Source organism: Hydractinia symbiolongicarpus, chromosome 12 (genome assembly GCF_029227915.1).
Source record: "Hydractinia symbiolongicarpus strain clone_291-10 chromosome 12, HSymV2.1, whole genome shotgun sequence".
Taxonomy (NCBI): domain Eukaryota; kingdom Metazoa; phylum Cnidaria; class Hydrozoa; order Anthoathecata; family Hydractiniidae; genus Hydractinia; species Hydractinia symbiolongicarpus.
In genome coordinates, this window is record NC_079886.1 from 7,635,948 (window position 1) to 7,651,989 (window position 16,042).

A 16,042-nucleotide genomic window follows, 5' to 3' on the forward strand; every position below is an offset into this window, starting at 1 on the left:
ATATCTATATTACGACATATTTTTTTTCATTTTAAACATTTTTTCGCTTTATTAATAAAACGATAAGAAGAAAAGTAAATTTTAAAGAGTTTTTTAAACAACTAGTATGGAAATTATAGAGCAAACGAGATCATGTCACGGGATTTTCAAGAACAATAATGCCGCCCGAAAAATAATTTAAATGCAACATTATCATATATTTAACATGTAAAATTTGACCTCGAGACATTTTAAGGACTCGGGTAGAAAGAGAAAAAAAACATTTAACAAAAATTTTATGAAATGTTATGAAAACAAAATTCTTGTATGTGTAAACAAAAAAAATTTGTTTGTTAATTCTTTTCAAAATTTCACAAGGTTTCGATTCGTAGATAAGGTTAAAACTGAAATAGTAACATTCTTGCGTTTGGCCAACGTGTAAAGAAAAGCGATGCTTCCATCTTGTTTAAGATCAACGGTAAATATGTTTTGTCGGGGGGGGGGAGTCGTGGATGTTTTCATGGAACTCTTCTAGATGGGATCTTTTGATAATGGCAAACACGTCGTCAACCCCGTCTGTTTGAGTATAGAACTTGTTATTTAACTCCGATTCGTTCCACGGTATTTCGAACATAGTATAACCGGAAGGTGTTAAATTAAAGGAACCGCTTTTTCTATTAAAATCAATTGCAATTGCTCAACATAGAGATTCCATGATATAATTAAATCGGTAAGAAGTGACACTGAGTCAGGTGTATCACGTGGTTTTATTTAAAGTTGTTAGCTGTTTAAAGCTTAAAGAGCTCTGGGGAGAAAATAATATTCAGGCTAATTCTTGGCTTTTTTGAATAATCTTTTCTTATGTTGAGAAATTTGACGTGGATTTAATTTGTCGATCGCCTGGAATGGGAATTTTGGAGTGAATTAAACTTGGTGGGACAAAATTTTTGCAAATTTTGCGTGAAGGAATTTAAGTTGGTGATGGAGTCATATTTAATAAAGAAAAGATTGGCGAAAAGCCTTATTAGTTAATTTTTCTTGCACTTTGATTAGCTAATCCACCCGATATATTCTATATTTTAATTTTCTACTGAGAAATGAGTTCAATCTTTACTCATTTTTCAATTCAATTCTGCAGTGCAAAAAAATTAAACGAAAATAAATATACACAGTTCAATTATATTGTTTTGTTTGCATATAATCATTAGTAATAAGGTGCTCTCCAGCGCTAAGAATGATTAGTACACTTGTGACTTTAGGGGGATCTAAAAACATGTTAACATGTTAGGAGACTTTTGCAATTTGAAAAAAAAGAATGCGTAAAATTGGCTCTTGTTTAGCTAGTTTAACGCCAGCCCCTTTAACGCCAACTCCTCTTTCACCAGGGGGGAATTTTGCCGTACCGCCATATAAAAGCCGCATTTAAAGCAACAAAAATGAAATTGATAAAAGTACCCACCAAGTTAACTCTAGATCAATTATATTTATTTATTTATTTATTTATTTATTTCGTTCGACAGTATCTATTTCCTAGTATTCATCATCTTCATCATCTTTCATTTCGGCTACAATTAATGTTAATCTTCCATTCTAGGCGATTACTAATAAGAATCAATTGGTGGTGGGGTTTACTTGTGTTGAACCAATCTTGCTGGTGAAATCGTTGTGTTTATAATAGTGGTATATATTGTGTTGTGTGTAAATCAATTGGGTTTATTTGGTGTTGCGGTATTAGGAGAACTGTGAAGGTTACCTACAGGTTAGTCATACACATAGTGCGAGTTTAACAAATGGTAGCTGAGGAATAAAATTGCAAAGTATCATAGAGAAATGTCAAAAAGTTGGGTACCCCCACCATCATTGAATAGAGTCCAGTTACAAAGACTGGAAAAAAGAAGTTCAAATATGGCAAGCACTCACGGAACTAAAGGCGGAAAAACAAGGGCCAGCTATATTCATGGGTTTGAAAGGAAAAGCTAAAGAAGCAGTATTAGAATTGGAAATTGAACAAATCAGCGCCACAACTGGGGTAAAAGCTATTACTGACAGATAGGACAAAATTTACTTAAAGGATGAAAATCAAACTGCGTACCTGGCTTATGAAACCTTTGAAAAATTTAAACGACCCTCTGAGATGAGCATGAATGATTACCTTATATAGTTTGAACGATTATATCACAAAATCCAAGTTCACCGTATGGAACTTCCTGATGGAGTTTTGGCATACCGAGTTTTACAAAGCGCTAATCTTACATCAGAGCAGCAACAGTTGGCTAGAGCAACTATAAATGAATTACGCTATGATTCAATGGTATTACAGTTAAAGAAAATATTTGGTGATACTGTGGCCTCATCTGTGTCAAATGATGCTGTAAAGATAGAGCCTGTTTTACAGGCAAGTGCAGATTCTACGGAGCAGAATTATTTCACTAAAAGAGGTGGACATCAGCATTCAAGTTTTAAAAGAGGAAGGGCTGCAGCACCAAATCAAAGATATGGATGGAGGAAAACCAGATCCAGTAACAGAGTAATGAATCCGTCTGATGAATTTGGAAATATTTCAAAGTGCAATATTTGTGAGTCCATTTATCACTGGGCTGTGAATTGTCCCCATTCTTATGAGAATCAGGAGTCTGAAGATGTGACAAAGGAAGAGAGTCGTTCAAAAGTTACATTTTTTTCTAAAATGAAAGAAAGTGAAATGCAATCCCTTGTTGGTGAAACTTTGTCATGTGCAGTTTTAGACTGTGGTTGTACCAAAACAGTCTGTGGTAAGAATTGGTACCAATGTTTCATTGATAATATTGATAGTGATAAACTGCCAGAAGTGTATCCAGGGGAAACAAGATTTAAATTTGGAGATAGCGAAGCAGTTTGTTCCATAAAACGAGTAATCTTACCTGTAATCATTGGTTCAAAAGAGGTTAATCTAGAAACAGAAGTTGTACCCAATGAAATACCTTTGCTTTTGAGTCAAACATCTATGAGAAAAGCAGATGCAGTTTTAGATTTTAGCAACGATAGTGTTAAAATGTTCGGAGAATGCCATCCTTTAAAATTTACCACCACAGGTCACTGTTGCATACCTTTAAACAACAACAGAATAGAATTAGATAAAAGGAATCATGACCATTTGCTTCCTCAAGTTGCCTTTGTATACGCAAGTGAAAAATCCAAAAGAAACAAGATCGTCAAACTTCATCGTCAGTTCTGTCATCCAAGTGCTGAAAAATTAAAATCTCTTATTAAAGCATCACATTCCTTTTTAGAGGACCGGAGTGAAATTATGAAATTAATTGATAATGTCTCACACTCTTGTAAAGTATGCCTTAAGTATAGAAAACCAAGACCACGTCCTATTTTTGGCTTACCAATGTCGTCGGAATTCAATCAGTGTGTGGCTTTAGATTTAGTGCAACTTTTACAATCCTTGTGGTTTATTCATATCATAGATACTTTCACAAGATTTTCATCTTCAAAGTTAACAAAGACAAATGATAAAGATGTGATAACAGACGTTATCTTTGAAATTTGGTTAGCAAGATTTGGTCAACCACGAAGGTTTCTGGCTGACAATGGAGCAGAATTTATCAATAAAGTGTATGAAGAAATGTGTGAGCAATTTAACATAGAGTTTTCTACAACAGCAGCCGAAAGTCCTTGGTCGAATGGGCTATGTGAGCGACACAATGGTATCATTAAGGAAATGCTCAGTAAGATTATAGACGATACGAAATGTACACCTAATCGAGCACTTTTCTAGGCTATTAGTGCCAAGAATTCTTTATCAAACAACAATGACTTTTCACCAAGCCAGCTTGTTTTTGGTAAAAAATATGACTATCCCTGCATCCTCACTGATCAGTTACCAGCCATGAATGATACAGTTTCAAGTAAGATTGTGGCCCATAACCTTGCTGTGATGCATGCATCACGAAGAGCATTCATAGCAGCAGAATCTTCTGAAAGAATACGTAGAGTATTGCGGCATAATGTCCAGTGTAACAATGATGTGCAGTATGTAACTGGAGATAGTCTTTTATAAAAGAAAAGACAGCGAAAAATGGCATGGACCAGGCACTGTAATTGGACAAGAAAATAAACAAGTAGTATTGTCGATTGCAAAAGGTAAATCAAGTAGTACAGAAACCATCACAAGACTCTGAAAAGAGCCCAGAAGTAATAACTATGCAGTTGGACAACTGTGTTTCACCGAAATTTTTGACATAGTTGATCTTGAAAGTAATACTACGGAAGTACCAGTAACAGAAGTAACAGTAACTGAGGATGCGGCCATTGATAATTCACAAACCAATGGGACACCAATAGAAGAAAGATCTAATGAAACATCAAAAAGTGAAACCACAGTGAATGAAAAAAAGGCAATGCCTCTATATTTCAAGGAATACCAAAGTTTAAAACCAGAAACATCTATAAGCTAACTCCAGACAGTGAGTGGATTAAAGGATTAGTTTACAGCAGAGCAGGTAAAGTGAGTAGAAAAGGAAAAGAAGGCAGGCAATATGGCAGCTGTTTAAATGTGCAAAATGAAGACACAGGTGAAATTAATTGGTTAGATTTCAAAAGATGTGTGAGTGAATGGCAACCGGTCGTTGAAGCCAATGACACTGAAGAAGTATTATTAGCGATAAAAGCAACTATTGAAGACGAGGTCTTGAATGTGAAATTTAAAGAATTAACCAACTGGCAAGACAACAATGTTTTCTCCACTGTTGAAGACAGAAGTCAATCTACAATATTCACAAGATGGGTAATCACAACAAAAAATATAGAGTGCAACAAAATTGCCAAAGCTCGTTTGGTCATAAGAGGTTTTGAAGAAGAGAAGGTTCAAAATCTGACTGAAGACTCCCCAACGTTTTCAAAAGGAAATCTGCGAATTGTACTTACAATGTTAGCAACTAACGAATGGGAATGCCAAACCTTAGATGTCAAAACAGAATTTCTTCAAGGTAACCGATTGATACAGAAGTAATTATAAAGCCCCCAAAGAAAGCAAACGTAATAGGGCTTCTTTGGAAATTAAATAAAGTAGTATATGGCCTTGCTGATGCTTTAAGAGCTTGGTATTTACGAGTAAAGAAACAGTTAATTGGTTTGGGAATGAAAATGTCTTTATTTGATGAGGCTTTATTTTATTGGGTTCAAGATGACTGTTGTCAAGGATTAATCGTAACACATGTTGATGATTTTCTTTGGGGAGAACCAGAAGATTTTCAAGTAAAAGTCATTGCATCCATTAGAGAAATATTTTGAGTTGGGTCAGAGAATTGTAGTTATTTTAAATATGTTGGAGTCAACATACAACAATTTAATAGTTCTATTGAGTATGACCAAAGCAAGTATGTGCCAAGCATGGAACAGGTTGAGATTCAAAGCACCAAAAACAAACATCAAGAACTCTCACATGAAGAGCAATCTAAGTTTCGATGTATTTGTGGTCAATTAAATTGGGTATCTTCTCAATCAAGGCAAGATATTTCTTTTGATGTTTGTCAGTTAAGCACAAAGTTAAACCGTGCAAATGTTGATGATGTTATGAGAGCTAATAAATTGGTAAAGGAGTTGAAATTGGATCATGATATTTGCCTAACATTTTGAAAGTTGAAACCTCTATTACAATTAATCTTGTACGCTGACGCCTCATTTGGAAATCTACATGACGGAAGCTCTCAAAGTGGAATTTTTGTTTTTCTTAAAAGTGTTGAGAACACCGTGACACCTATCACATGGTAGTCAAAAAAGATTAAGAGGGTTGTGCGTAGCACACTTCAGCAGAAACCTTAGCACTTGTTAATGGTATTGATGCATATATCAGGGTGAAAAATGTAATAATGCAAATTTTGAAGACATATCTAGAAGGTATCTTGTGCTACACAGATAGAAAATCTTTGTATGAAGCTGCATATTCAACAAAAGCTTTAGAAGATAAGCGATTAAGAGTTGACATGGCTTCTCTCAGACAGAGCATCAATCATAAGCAAGTTATATTGAAGTGGACTCCCACCAAATATTAGTTAGCAGATGTGCTAACAAAACAAGGAGCAAATAGCACACTTCTACTGAATGTGCTACAAAATGGTCATGATGAGTATTAGTGACCAATCCAATGTTGTGTTTTCAAAATTATAAAGTTTCTTTTGAATTTTGTTTTTTAGAATTCATTGCTGAAACACCACTTAGCACTTGGCATCACACAACTAAGGACCCAAGAAAGAATAGTCTTCGGTAACTGTTTGATCAAGACTTGTATAGTAGAGGGCATTGGCGAAAAGCCAATTTCTCCCCAGGACCACTATAATAAGCGAGTAGGAGTCGCTATAAATTCCTCCCATAGCTGCATAAACTGAACAACGTGCAGAAGAGAAAATAGAGGGATATTATTTCGGTTTGTTTGTTCAGTATTCATATTTCTGTGGAAAGTTTATCATTTCTTGAACATGATAGTTTGGTAGGCGACGTTTCGGGAGATCCTTCTCCCATCATCGGGCAAAGTAAAATGATGTTGCGCATGTATTTATATAATTGCAGAGGATCGAAATTCATAAAAATTAACCAATCAGAAACGAGCTGATAATTACAGTTAATTACGGTAATTAACATTTGCGGACCTGGATGTAGGTAACTACTTCTTCTGTAGGGCTGGTAACCAAATCTCAGGAAGTTAATACGAGATGCTGTTTATGTGTTTGTTACGTTCTACACTATTGATGGTTTCTTTAATCTTCCTGGCCGTTGTTCTGGATTCTCTGTCAATGATTTTCTTCTCATCCCAATTAAACTGATGACTTCTGCTCCAGCTGTGGTCCGCAATTTCGTTTTTCTTCACATCTCCGTTTCTCACTGCGCGCATATGTTCTTGTACTCGTTGCTTAAACTTTCTTTTTGTTTCGCCTATATACACTGCATCACAATCTTTACACGGGATTTCGTAAACAACATTGCTTTGTTCTTCCAGGTTTATTTTGTCTTTTGGTTTACACAAAGTGCTTCTTAGGGTGTCTTTAGAGGTAAGAATTCGACCAATATTCTCCTGCACTGGATCACCGTTATACAACCTATCAAAATTTGTTGCTTCCATCGTCAGCAAATTCACAGCAAGTGACCACAGCAAAAACTCAAAAGAATTTTCGGAATACATCAGAGAAATAAAGATAGCAGACGACAAATGCATGGTATCATTTGATGTCACATCACTCTACACAAATGTTCCCATAAAAGACACCTTAAACATCATTAAAGACCTTATCGAAAACGATGCTGCATTCGGTGAAAAGACAAAGATTCCAGTACCGGATTTTCTGCGTTTGGTCGAACTTGTTCTAACCAAAACATGGTATCTGTTTAATAAGAACTTCTACAGTCAAACAGACGGAGTTGCCAAGGGAGGCCCTGCATCATCAGTAGTCGCAGAAATATACATGCAAGGACACGAGACAGCATTAGTCACATCAGACAGACGTCCAAAGGTTTGGAAAAGATTTGTTGACGACGTATTCGCCATAATCAAAAGATCTCATCTAGAAGAGTTCCATGAACACATCAACGGCCTACATCGACAAATCAAATTCACTGTTGAGCTTGAACACGATGGAAGTATCGCTTTCCTGGACACTTTGGTCAAACGCAAGAATGGTTCCATTTCAGTTTCAGTGTATCGTAAACCAACACACACTGACCAGTACCTTAACTTCCAATCAAACCATCAGAAATCTTGCAAAGAAAGTGCCATATCTTCATTACTGAATCGTGCCAACAGTGTAGTCAGTGACAAACAGGAGAGAAAAATAGAAAATCGACGTGTAAGAAATGCATTAATCGCAAATGGATACAGTCATAAAGTCATCACGCAAGTAGAAAATAAAAGGAAGAGAAGATGCAACGGAAACAGCAAGGAAACATCAGAGGAATTTATCGCATCAGCATTCCTACCCTTCGTACCAGGTACCAGCGAGATCCTTCGTCGAGTTTTAAGGCAACACAAGATCAAATGCATTCTTACTTCTGAAGACACCCTAAGAAGTACGAAATCCCGTGTAAAGATTGTGATGCAGTGTATATAGGCGAAACAAAAAGAAAGTTTAAGCAACGAGTACAAGAACATATGCGCGCAGTGAGAAACGGAGATGTGAAGAAAAACGAAATTGCGGACCACAGCTGGAGCAGAAGTCATCAGTTTAATTGGGATGAGAAGAAAATCATTGACGGAGAATCCAGAACAACGGCCAGGAATATTAAAGAAACCATCAATAGTGTAGAACGTAACAAACACATAAACAGCATCTCGTGTCAACTTCCTGAGATTTGGTTACCAGCCCTACAGAAGAAGTAGTTACCTACATCCAGGTCCGAAAATGTTAATTACCGTAATTAACTGTAATTATCAGCTCGTTTCTGATTGGTTAATTTTTATGAATTTCGATCCTTTGCAATTATATAAATACATGCGCAACATCATTTTACTTTGCCCGATGATGGGAGAAGGATCTCCCGAAACGTCGCCTACTAAACTATCATGTTCAAGAAATGATAAACTTTCCACAGTAAAATAGAGGGAGATTGTTAATCTTCCATTCTAGGCGATTACTAATAAGAATCAATTGGTGGTGGGGTTTACTTGTGTTGAACCAATCTTGCTGGACGTCACTTGAGAGGACAGTACGAATAACACTTTTTAAAATGTACGCGAACAAAAGGCATTTGATGTAACTTGCAAGGAACTATTGTCGAAAAGGTAGAAAAGCAGCTACCTTTTTTGAGAATTTAAAGTGAAATTGTCAAAAACGACTAATCTTGTTATAAAGAATGTTATAAATTGTATCGTCCGCAAAACAAATTTAAACAGAAATGAATACTTATTGTTCTTTTGATTGGGGCTATAATTTAACTTATAAATTGTGGGGTTAAATATTAATAAAAGGAAATAAATTGAGATTTAAAGAAAAATTTGTAATTTGATTATCAAAATGTTCAACAAAAAATGTAAAAAACAACAATTTGAGTGTGGAGTGAAATAAAATTAGCAATGAAGATTTTTACCAGTTTATATATAATCGTATCGTTTATAATACTAACAAACAAAAACGTCGTCTTCTCAATGTTTAATGTTGAAAAATCTGTTGAAACACTCAGTAATAAATTAAGAGATTTTGTAAGAGAATCGACGTCCTACGAAAAGTTTCAGGAAAAAGTAACAACTTTACACAACGATGGTATCTTACAAGTTAAAACTTTAAATGTTGCGGAAGTGAACCGAGAGTTTAATAATAACTTACGAAACTTGTTAGTATCTCGTATCAACTCAGTTAAAGCTATCAAGAAGAAAGCGGAATCACTTTATAATAACTACACATACAACGAAAACATTCAACCATTTGATTATCGAAATGATAAGAAACTTCCAAATACTTCTGTCAGAGATGAACCGACGTACTCAATTATTAGAAAAGTGAATTTGAACCAGAGTCATGTCCAGTTTCCTACTAATATTTACGAATATGACAAAAAAATATTGAATGATGCAAAGTGGAGCGAAGGTTTAGATAGCGTTTTTTTAAAAAACTTCAAACGAGAACCGTCATTGTTGTGGCAATATGTTGGCACGAATAATGGAATTTTTCGTTTATTTCCTGGTACTAGGTTAGTTTCAGTTATTTCCATTGTCTCAGTGTTTTATATTATTGCTTTGTTTGAAATTTTCCTATCTAATTATGTTGTCCGTTTTCTCTATAACTAGGGCCGACAAAGAAAGGGTAAAATTTTAGAATTTGAATAGCTTCTAGCTAGAGGTCAGAAATTCCAAAACATTTCTAAGGCAGCCCCAACCATGGTGGGTCCTCCATGTCCTATATTGGTCTCCCTTTTTAAAAATGATTCGTTAGCTCTGTAACCTCTGTTTTACCCTTTTTGTTAGACGAAAATTTAAAAGTGAACAAAAATCAATTTAAGCGTTGTCTTATTTTCTTTTTTCCCATGGACGATGGGTTTAATTTGTATAACATTTAAAATATCTAGGGGTGGGTATGTGGTTATATGTTTGGGTGGGTGCACACATCCAACAAACAAACGCACTAACCACTTTGTCACCGTTGACAAAATTGTCCATTACTATTGATAAAACAAAAAAGTTGCTCCCACTTCAATCATTTTCTCAACTTTTGTTAGACAAGAGGATGTCGTTTTGGATAAATACGATTGCAGACGGCGACTATGGTACAGCCAAGCAATAAATTCTCCAAAGGATGTTTTGATTGCGCTTGATCAAAGTGGTTCCATGACTGGAAGTAATTTTAACATTGGAAAACTAACGGTAAAATCTCTAATAGACACTTTACAGCAAGAAGATTTCTTCAATGTAATTACATTTGGAGATGAAACCAACTTTATTATTCCCTGCCTAACAACTTTAAGACAAGCCACAACAAGAAAAAAAGATGCAATAAAAACTGCAGTAGATAATTTGCCGTCACCAAAAGGAATATCGAACGTAAAGATAATGTTACAACGTGCGTTGAACATTCTTCAACAAGATAAAAGTAACTACCAAACATCATCAGGATGCACGCGGGTGTTGTTGTTGGTTTCTGATGGAATTGAAGGGGAAAGCGAAGTTCATAAGCTGTTAGACGCGCTCAACCAGCAAGCCGAAATAGCAGTGTTTTCGTTCCAAATTGGAAAAAATCAACCAACCAATCAAATGAGAGAAATGGCGTGCGATCATGGCGGAGAATATTATGAATTTCCAACTATAGGTAAAAAATTCTAATTTGTCACACAGTAACAGAATGTTAAAATTGATAAAAAACGTCTTGTGCCATGTCTGAGTTGATTGAAAAATACTTAAGGCAGGAAAATCAATAATCCCTGTACTTTTCTCCTGTGAAAATATATTATGTCTATAGGCAATGTGTGGAATCGAGTTTTGAAATATCAAAATGTCTTGAGTTATCCTGTGGCTAAATCCAAACAGGAAATTGTTGTGTTTACTCCCTTGTATTTGGATGGTTCTGGCCTTGGTATGATGACAACAATTGCTGTTGGCGCATTCAGCGACAAAGGAAACACATCAGATAATTCTTTAATAGGCGTGGCTGGAATAGACATTACAACGACTATTTTGCAGCAACAGGCTCCTGCTTACAAATTGGGAATATTTGGTCACGCTTTTGCAATTAACAACAATGGTTTATTTTTGATACATCCAAGGTTTCGTGATCAAACAGGTCACCTTGCAGATCCAGCGACTGTTTACTTGAATGAGATTGAACATACAACAGATCCATCAAAAAGCATGAAAATTATGAAAGAAATGATAGATGATAAAACAGGATGTATGGATGCTGAACTTAATTGGCTGTATATGAATGATATCAAACGCAGTGTTAGACTGAACGCTACCTACTGCTATCGTCCTGCAAATGGCACGCCTTTTAGTACAGGAGTCAGCATCCCTTTACATAATCAGAAGTATTTAGAACCTTTAATGAGCAATAAGGAAGCGTATCTTCAAAATAGGTATTTAATTAACGGAACAAAACCCGGTGAATCGCTTGAAATAGCTAACTGGTTATTTTGCAATATTCCAGCAAATGCCCAGAAATTCAATCCTGCATCTGTGAAACAGTACCCTACTGCAGAAGAACTAAGATATTTTCTGACAAACTCGCCATCCAAAATCTCAGAAAAATGCGTCTCTGATTTAGTATGGAATCTTATTTTTACAATGAAAATGATGACAGATCTAACAAGCGCATATTGGACACCAGATACGTTGGAGGACGATAGAATAGTTGCATTATATATCGTTACTGTTTCGGGACTTTTGATGACTTACTCAAACGAGAGAAATATTTTAATATCACAGCTAAGTCGCACAATACTTGATGATCTAACATTTGCACATCCGGGATCATTTTACATGCGCGGTTTAGATGACGTCATCGTGTTTACCGTGCCTATTAAAACTGGCGGACTTCCAAGGAAAACAAATAAAAAGGTAGAACATACGAATACGGAAATTTCTGTTGGAGTACCAATAACAGTGTCTTCTGATCGTGTGCTTGTTGGAATTATCGGAATGGTTTTACCATCACAGTACTTACAAAATCTATTGCTGAATGTTTCCAAAGAGTTTACTTGCGATTATCCATCTTGTGTAGCTTATTCCTGTAATGATTTGGATAATTTAGAATGTTATTTACTTGACGAGCATGGCTATGTGGTAGCTAGTAATAAAGGAGAAATAGAGGTTGGATATTTTTTTGGATATGTGAATGGAGCGTTAATGAGAGCGTTTGAAGAATTGTCAATCTATGAACGAAAAGAGTTCGCTGATAAACAAGCTCAATGCAAACAAGAAATTAAGGAAGACTCCTCAACTTCCGAAGGAGCAAAACTATCTTTGATTTTTGATAACATTCTGACCATACTTAAATTTATTGCTGCTTACTTGTCGTCTGTCTGCACAATATTTCTAACGTCACAGATTGATTTGTCGGTAGAACAGACGACAACAATCGACACCAACGTTAGTTGCACCAAAAACTTATCAATTCATACGATTTCGAGCCACTACATTAATTATGCAGGGAACTTTAGCTGCACTAAACATTGCCAAGAGGATTTTGTTATTAAAGCTATTCCAAAAACAAATTTGGTCCTCGTTATTTCACGCAATAAATGTAATGGAGCCTGTTCAAAGTTTGTTCATAGTAACGAACCTTATAAAATCGAAGATCTTGGGATATGCGACGAATCTCTCCCTTACAGAAAGGCGTTACCAACATGTTACCAGCTCAATATTGGTAGCTATAAATGCAAATCTGATGGAAGGATGCTCTTTACTGGAATAAGTGTATATATGGTAGCTGTCTTTGGTGGATTTATTCTAGCTTCCACTTAAAGTAGCAGATGTTAAAAACATTTCTCCTGCAAAGAAAGATAAAAGTTATTTTAATTTTATAGAAAAAATCGAACAAAGAAAAATAAAGAAAAATAGATACAAGCTCTATGCAAAATCAAGGACAGACATTTTTAAATTCTTTTTTATCGGGCGGTTTTGATAATACTTTCAACAAAGGAAACCTTTCCATAGAAGCTGTCAATTCAAAACTGAAGTCAAGTAATTATTACTAATATCATTACGGTCGTTTTTGCTACTATAAATTATTACTGTCGTTTGCTGACACGGTTCAATTTCGCTGTCACATAGTATAAGGATATCCGTTAAAAAAAATTGGGATCAGTAAAATCAATGCCCACAGGGTATACTATATGAAACGCATGTATGCTGGCATTGAATTAAAAGTGACATCAAAACAGCCCTAATATAATGATTGAATTGTAATTTTAGTTCAATTAGTTAAGTAGTTAAGCTGATTTTTCTACATCACACTCACCCACCACATCCACTGCACCCACCACATCCACGACACCCACCACATCCACCAATGCCCCCAACCATCCCCATTCCCATTCACTATTATATTATATCAAAACTAATTGCCTAAAAATGTATATATACTTTTTGAGAAAAGATTGATAGCACGTGTGAACTTGTGTGCTTTCTCGACTAGCTATTTTAAACATCATTGGATGATTGGGAGTGCTTGCTACTACGACACAAAAGGTTAAACTTCGTATTATACTGCACAGCTAAATAAATTCTAGCTAGCTAAAGAAAAGGGAAAGAAATCACAATGCATTTTTGTAGTGGCCGCTGTTAACCTAAAACTTACAACACTGTGTATTAATACTAAGTCACGTCACCAGCGAGTTTCCCATAGCTTCAGCAGCAGGTCCAACCTCATATACTTGTCTTCATTGGTTATCATCACACCTATTCTGTTTTACTAAAATAATTTTTCATTGGAACTCTTTTAATATGCGCTCACTAACCGATCATAAGACACGTAAATTTCCACATAATTATACTTAACAGTGGAATTACTTATACCAACACACTGGGGTATTTTTCTGCCGTATTTAAAGATTTCACTTGCTAGCCCAAGGAATAATCCACGGGAAGTAGCCTGTTTAAAAAATTTAGAGGAATTTACTTGTTGCTACTCAATATACTTTAGAGAATGAACAAGTGTTCATTTAAGATTGAGAGATTTTCTATCAGATCTGCTGATAGAAAGTCAATGGGCAATTGAAAGAATTAATCTCTCTTCTAAGCAACATTTTAGCAACCTAGAAATTTAAAATTTTCTAACGATTCGAAAGCCTTTTAGTTAATCATGGCTTATGGCTTGAAAATTCGATGCCATTCAAATAGCAATGGAGGGTCTTCACAGCCGGAATACTTTTTTTTCAGTGAAATAAATACTTCCTCAAGTAAATCTTGTCAGAAAACAGGGGAATACTTATTTTCTAAAGGTAGTACTTATTTCCTAGAATAAAAGTACTGAGAAAGTATATATTTCCTGGAAAGAGGTACTCCGGGAGTGGCGGTTACAGGTTAGATTTTGTTTTTAAAAAACGACCGTTTTATCACCAGCCCTTATTACGTCAAAAAAGAAAACAACGCTATTAAGGACCGACGTAATAAGGGCGAACAAAGTATATATTCTTGCAAAACCTTTATTCGCTATAAACAAAGTACTTCATGAACCATGTCTGAAGTTAAATAATAATCTACCGAGTGTTCCATATACAATGATTTGCTCTCGATTTATATGATAAACAAGTTATCGCAAATTATCGTCATATATTCGTTTTTCAATGGCTCATGAAATATCTACATAAAAAAACGCCGTGCAGTAACTTTTATCTAAAGGGGAAACTCCTCGTGTAATGTTTTGATCGAAAATTCTCGGCTAGAAAATAATTCGCGAATGATTGGTAAATTCCATACAAACATGCGCTCATTTTAAGTCACAATTTAAAACAGAAGAGAAAGGTAAACATTCAATACACTACAACGTGTACTCCTTTTTCTAATCTATCTTCATTGTAAAATAAAAAATCCGACAAAGAAATTTAAAATACTATAAACGCACGTGTGTAGTGTATCATTGTATAATCCCCATCGCACTTTCGAATTTCATTTTGTCGCACTTTGTAATCCCATCGCACTTTGTAAGCCATTTTTTCGCCCTTTGTAGTCCCAAACCCACCACAGATTGTAATCCTATTATGTCGTACTCTGTAATCCCTCGACCTGTCACACTTTGTAATACCTTTAAAATGATAAGCAGATTTTTTTTGATCAGACGAATGTAAATACTTTTTCTTTTAACCTAAATATCGTATTTTTCTGCAGGTAACACTTTCTGATATTCCTTTTTAGGCACTTTGCGTTTCTTTCCATCCATTTGAGTGTTTTTTTCTAAACTATCTAAAAGTTTCGTGTGGATAACGCAAAACTTAATATTTTTTTCTTTTTAAAATAGATCAGCTTAGAATAAATATAACTTTGCTACTTCTTAGAAAACGGAAAAAAAAAGAAAAATATCTTCTCTTTTTGATTTCGAAAAGGAGTTGAAATACTTCAACTTACTCTCGAACAGGAAGAAAAAAAATATCTTTCGTGGGGAAAATTAGAAATTATGCTTAGAACGTTGTCTGCTCGATTCTGCTCGACATTTTTCGAGCAAATTATGACGCAGAATCAGCCCTTAACATTCATTATTGATTATTTTCTCCAAACCATTGCGCTAAATATACACTTGATGAAAGTTGCTTGATTTGTACAGGAATTGATGAATTTTGTCCCAAATCTGACTTAAATTTAATTTAGAAAATTTGACTTGGATTAATGTTTATCAAATATTTTTATAGTTTGCATGAATTAAAGTTAGACAATGTTGCCAGATTGTTTTCAGTTAAGATTGAGTAACGTGTTTTATTTATTTCAGTTGTTACTCGCATCTAATTATCGTATCTAACTGTTGACTAATTTTTCAGATTGCTTTTCGTTTTTTCGCAAGATTTGCAAACACATCAATACACCTTCGGTTTAATTTCACACTGTCAAATAGTAAGGAAGGGAAATTCCAGGAGGGTTTTCACAAGAACATTGTGTAATAAATGTTTTCGG

General features: G+C 35.1%; 2 protein-coding genes across 2 annotated transcripts in view; one reads left to right on the forward strand and one right to left on the reverse strand.

Moving 5' to 3' along the window:
• Nucleotides 1–16,042, reverse strand: part of LOC130622049 (uncharacterized) — an 80,218-nt gene that overhangs the window by 25,869 nt on the left and 38,307 nt on the right. The window lies entirely within an intron of this gene.
• On the forward strand, nt 8,029–14,150 carry LOC130622042 (voltage-dependent calcium channel subunit alpha-2/delta-3-like). Its single transcript, XM_057437435.1, has 3 exons — nt 8,029–9,639; nt 10,165–10,751; nt 10,902–14,150. The coding sequence occupies exons 1-3, from the start codon at nt 9,026–9,028 to the stop codon at nt 12,899–12,901; spliced, it is 3,201 nt and encodes a 1,066-aa protein (XP_057293418.1). The 5' UTR covers nt 8,029–9,025; the 3' UTR covers nt 12,902–14,150.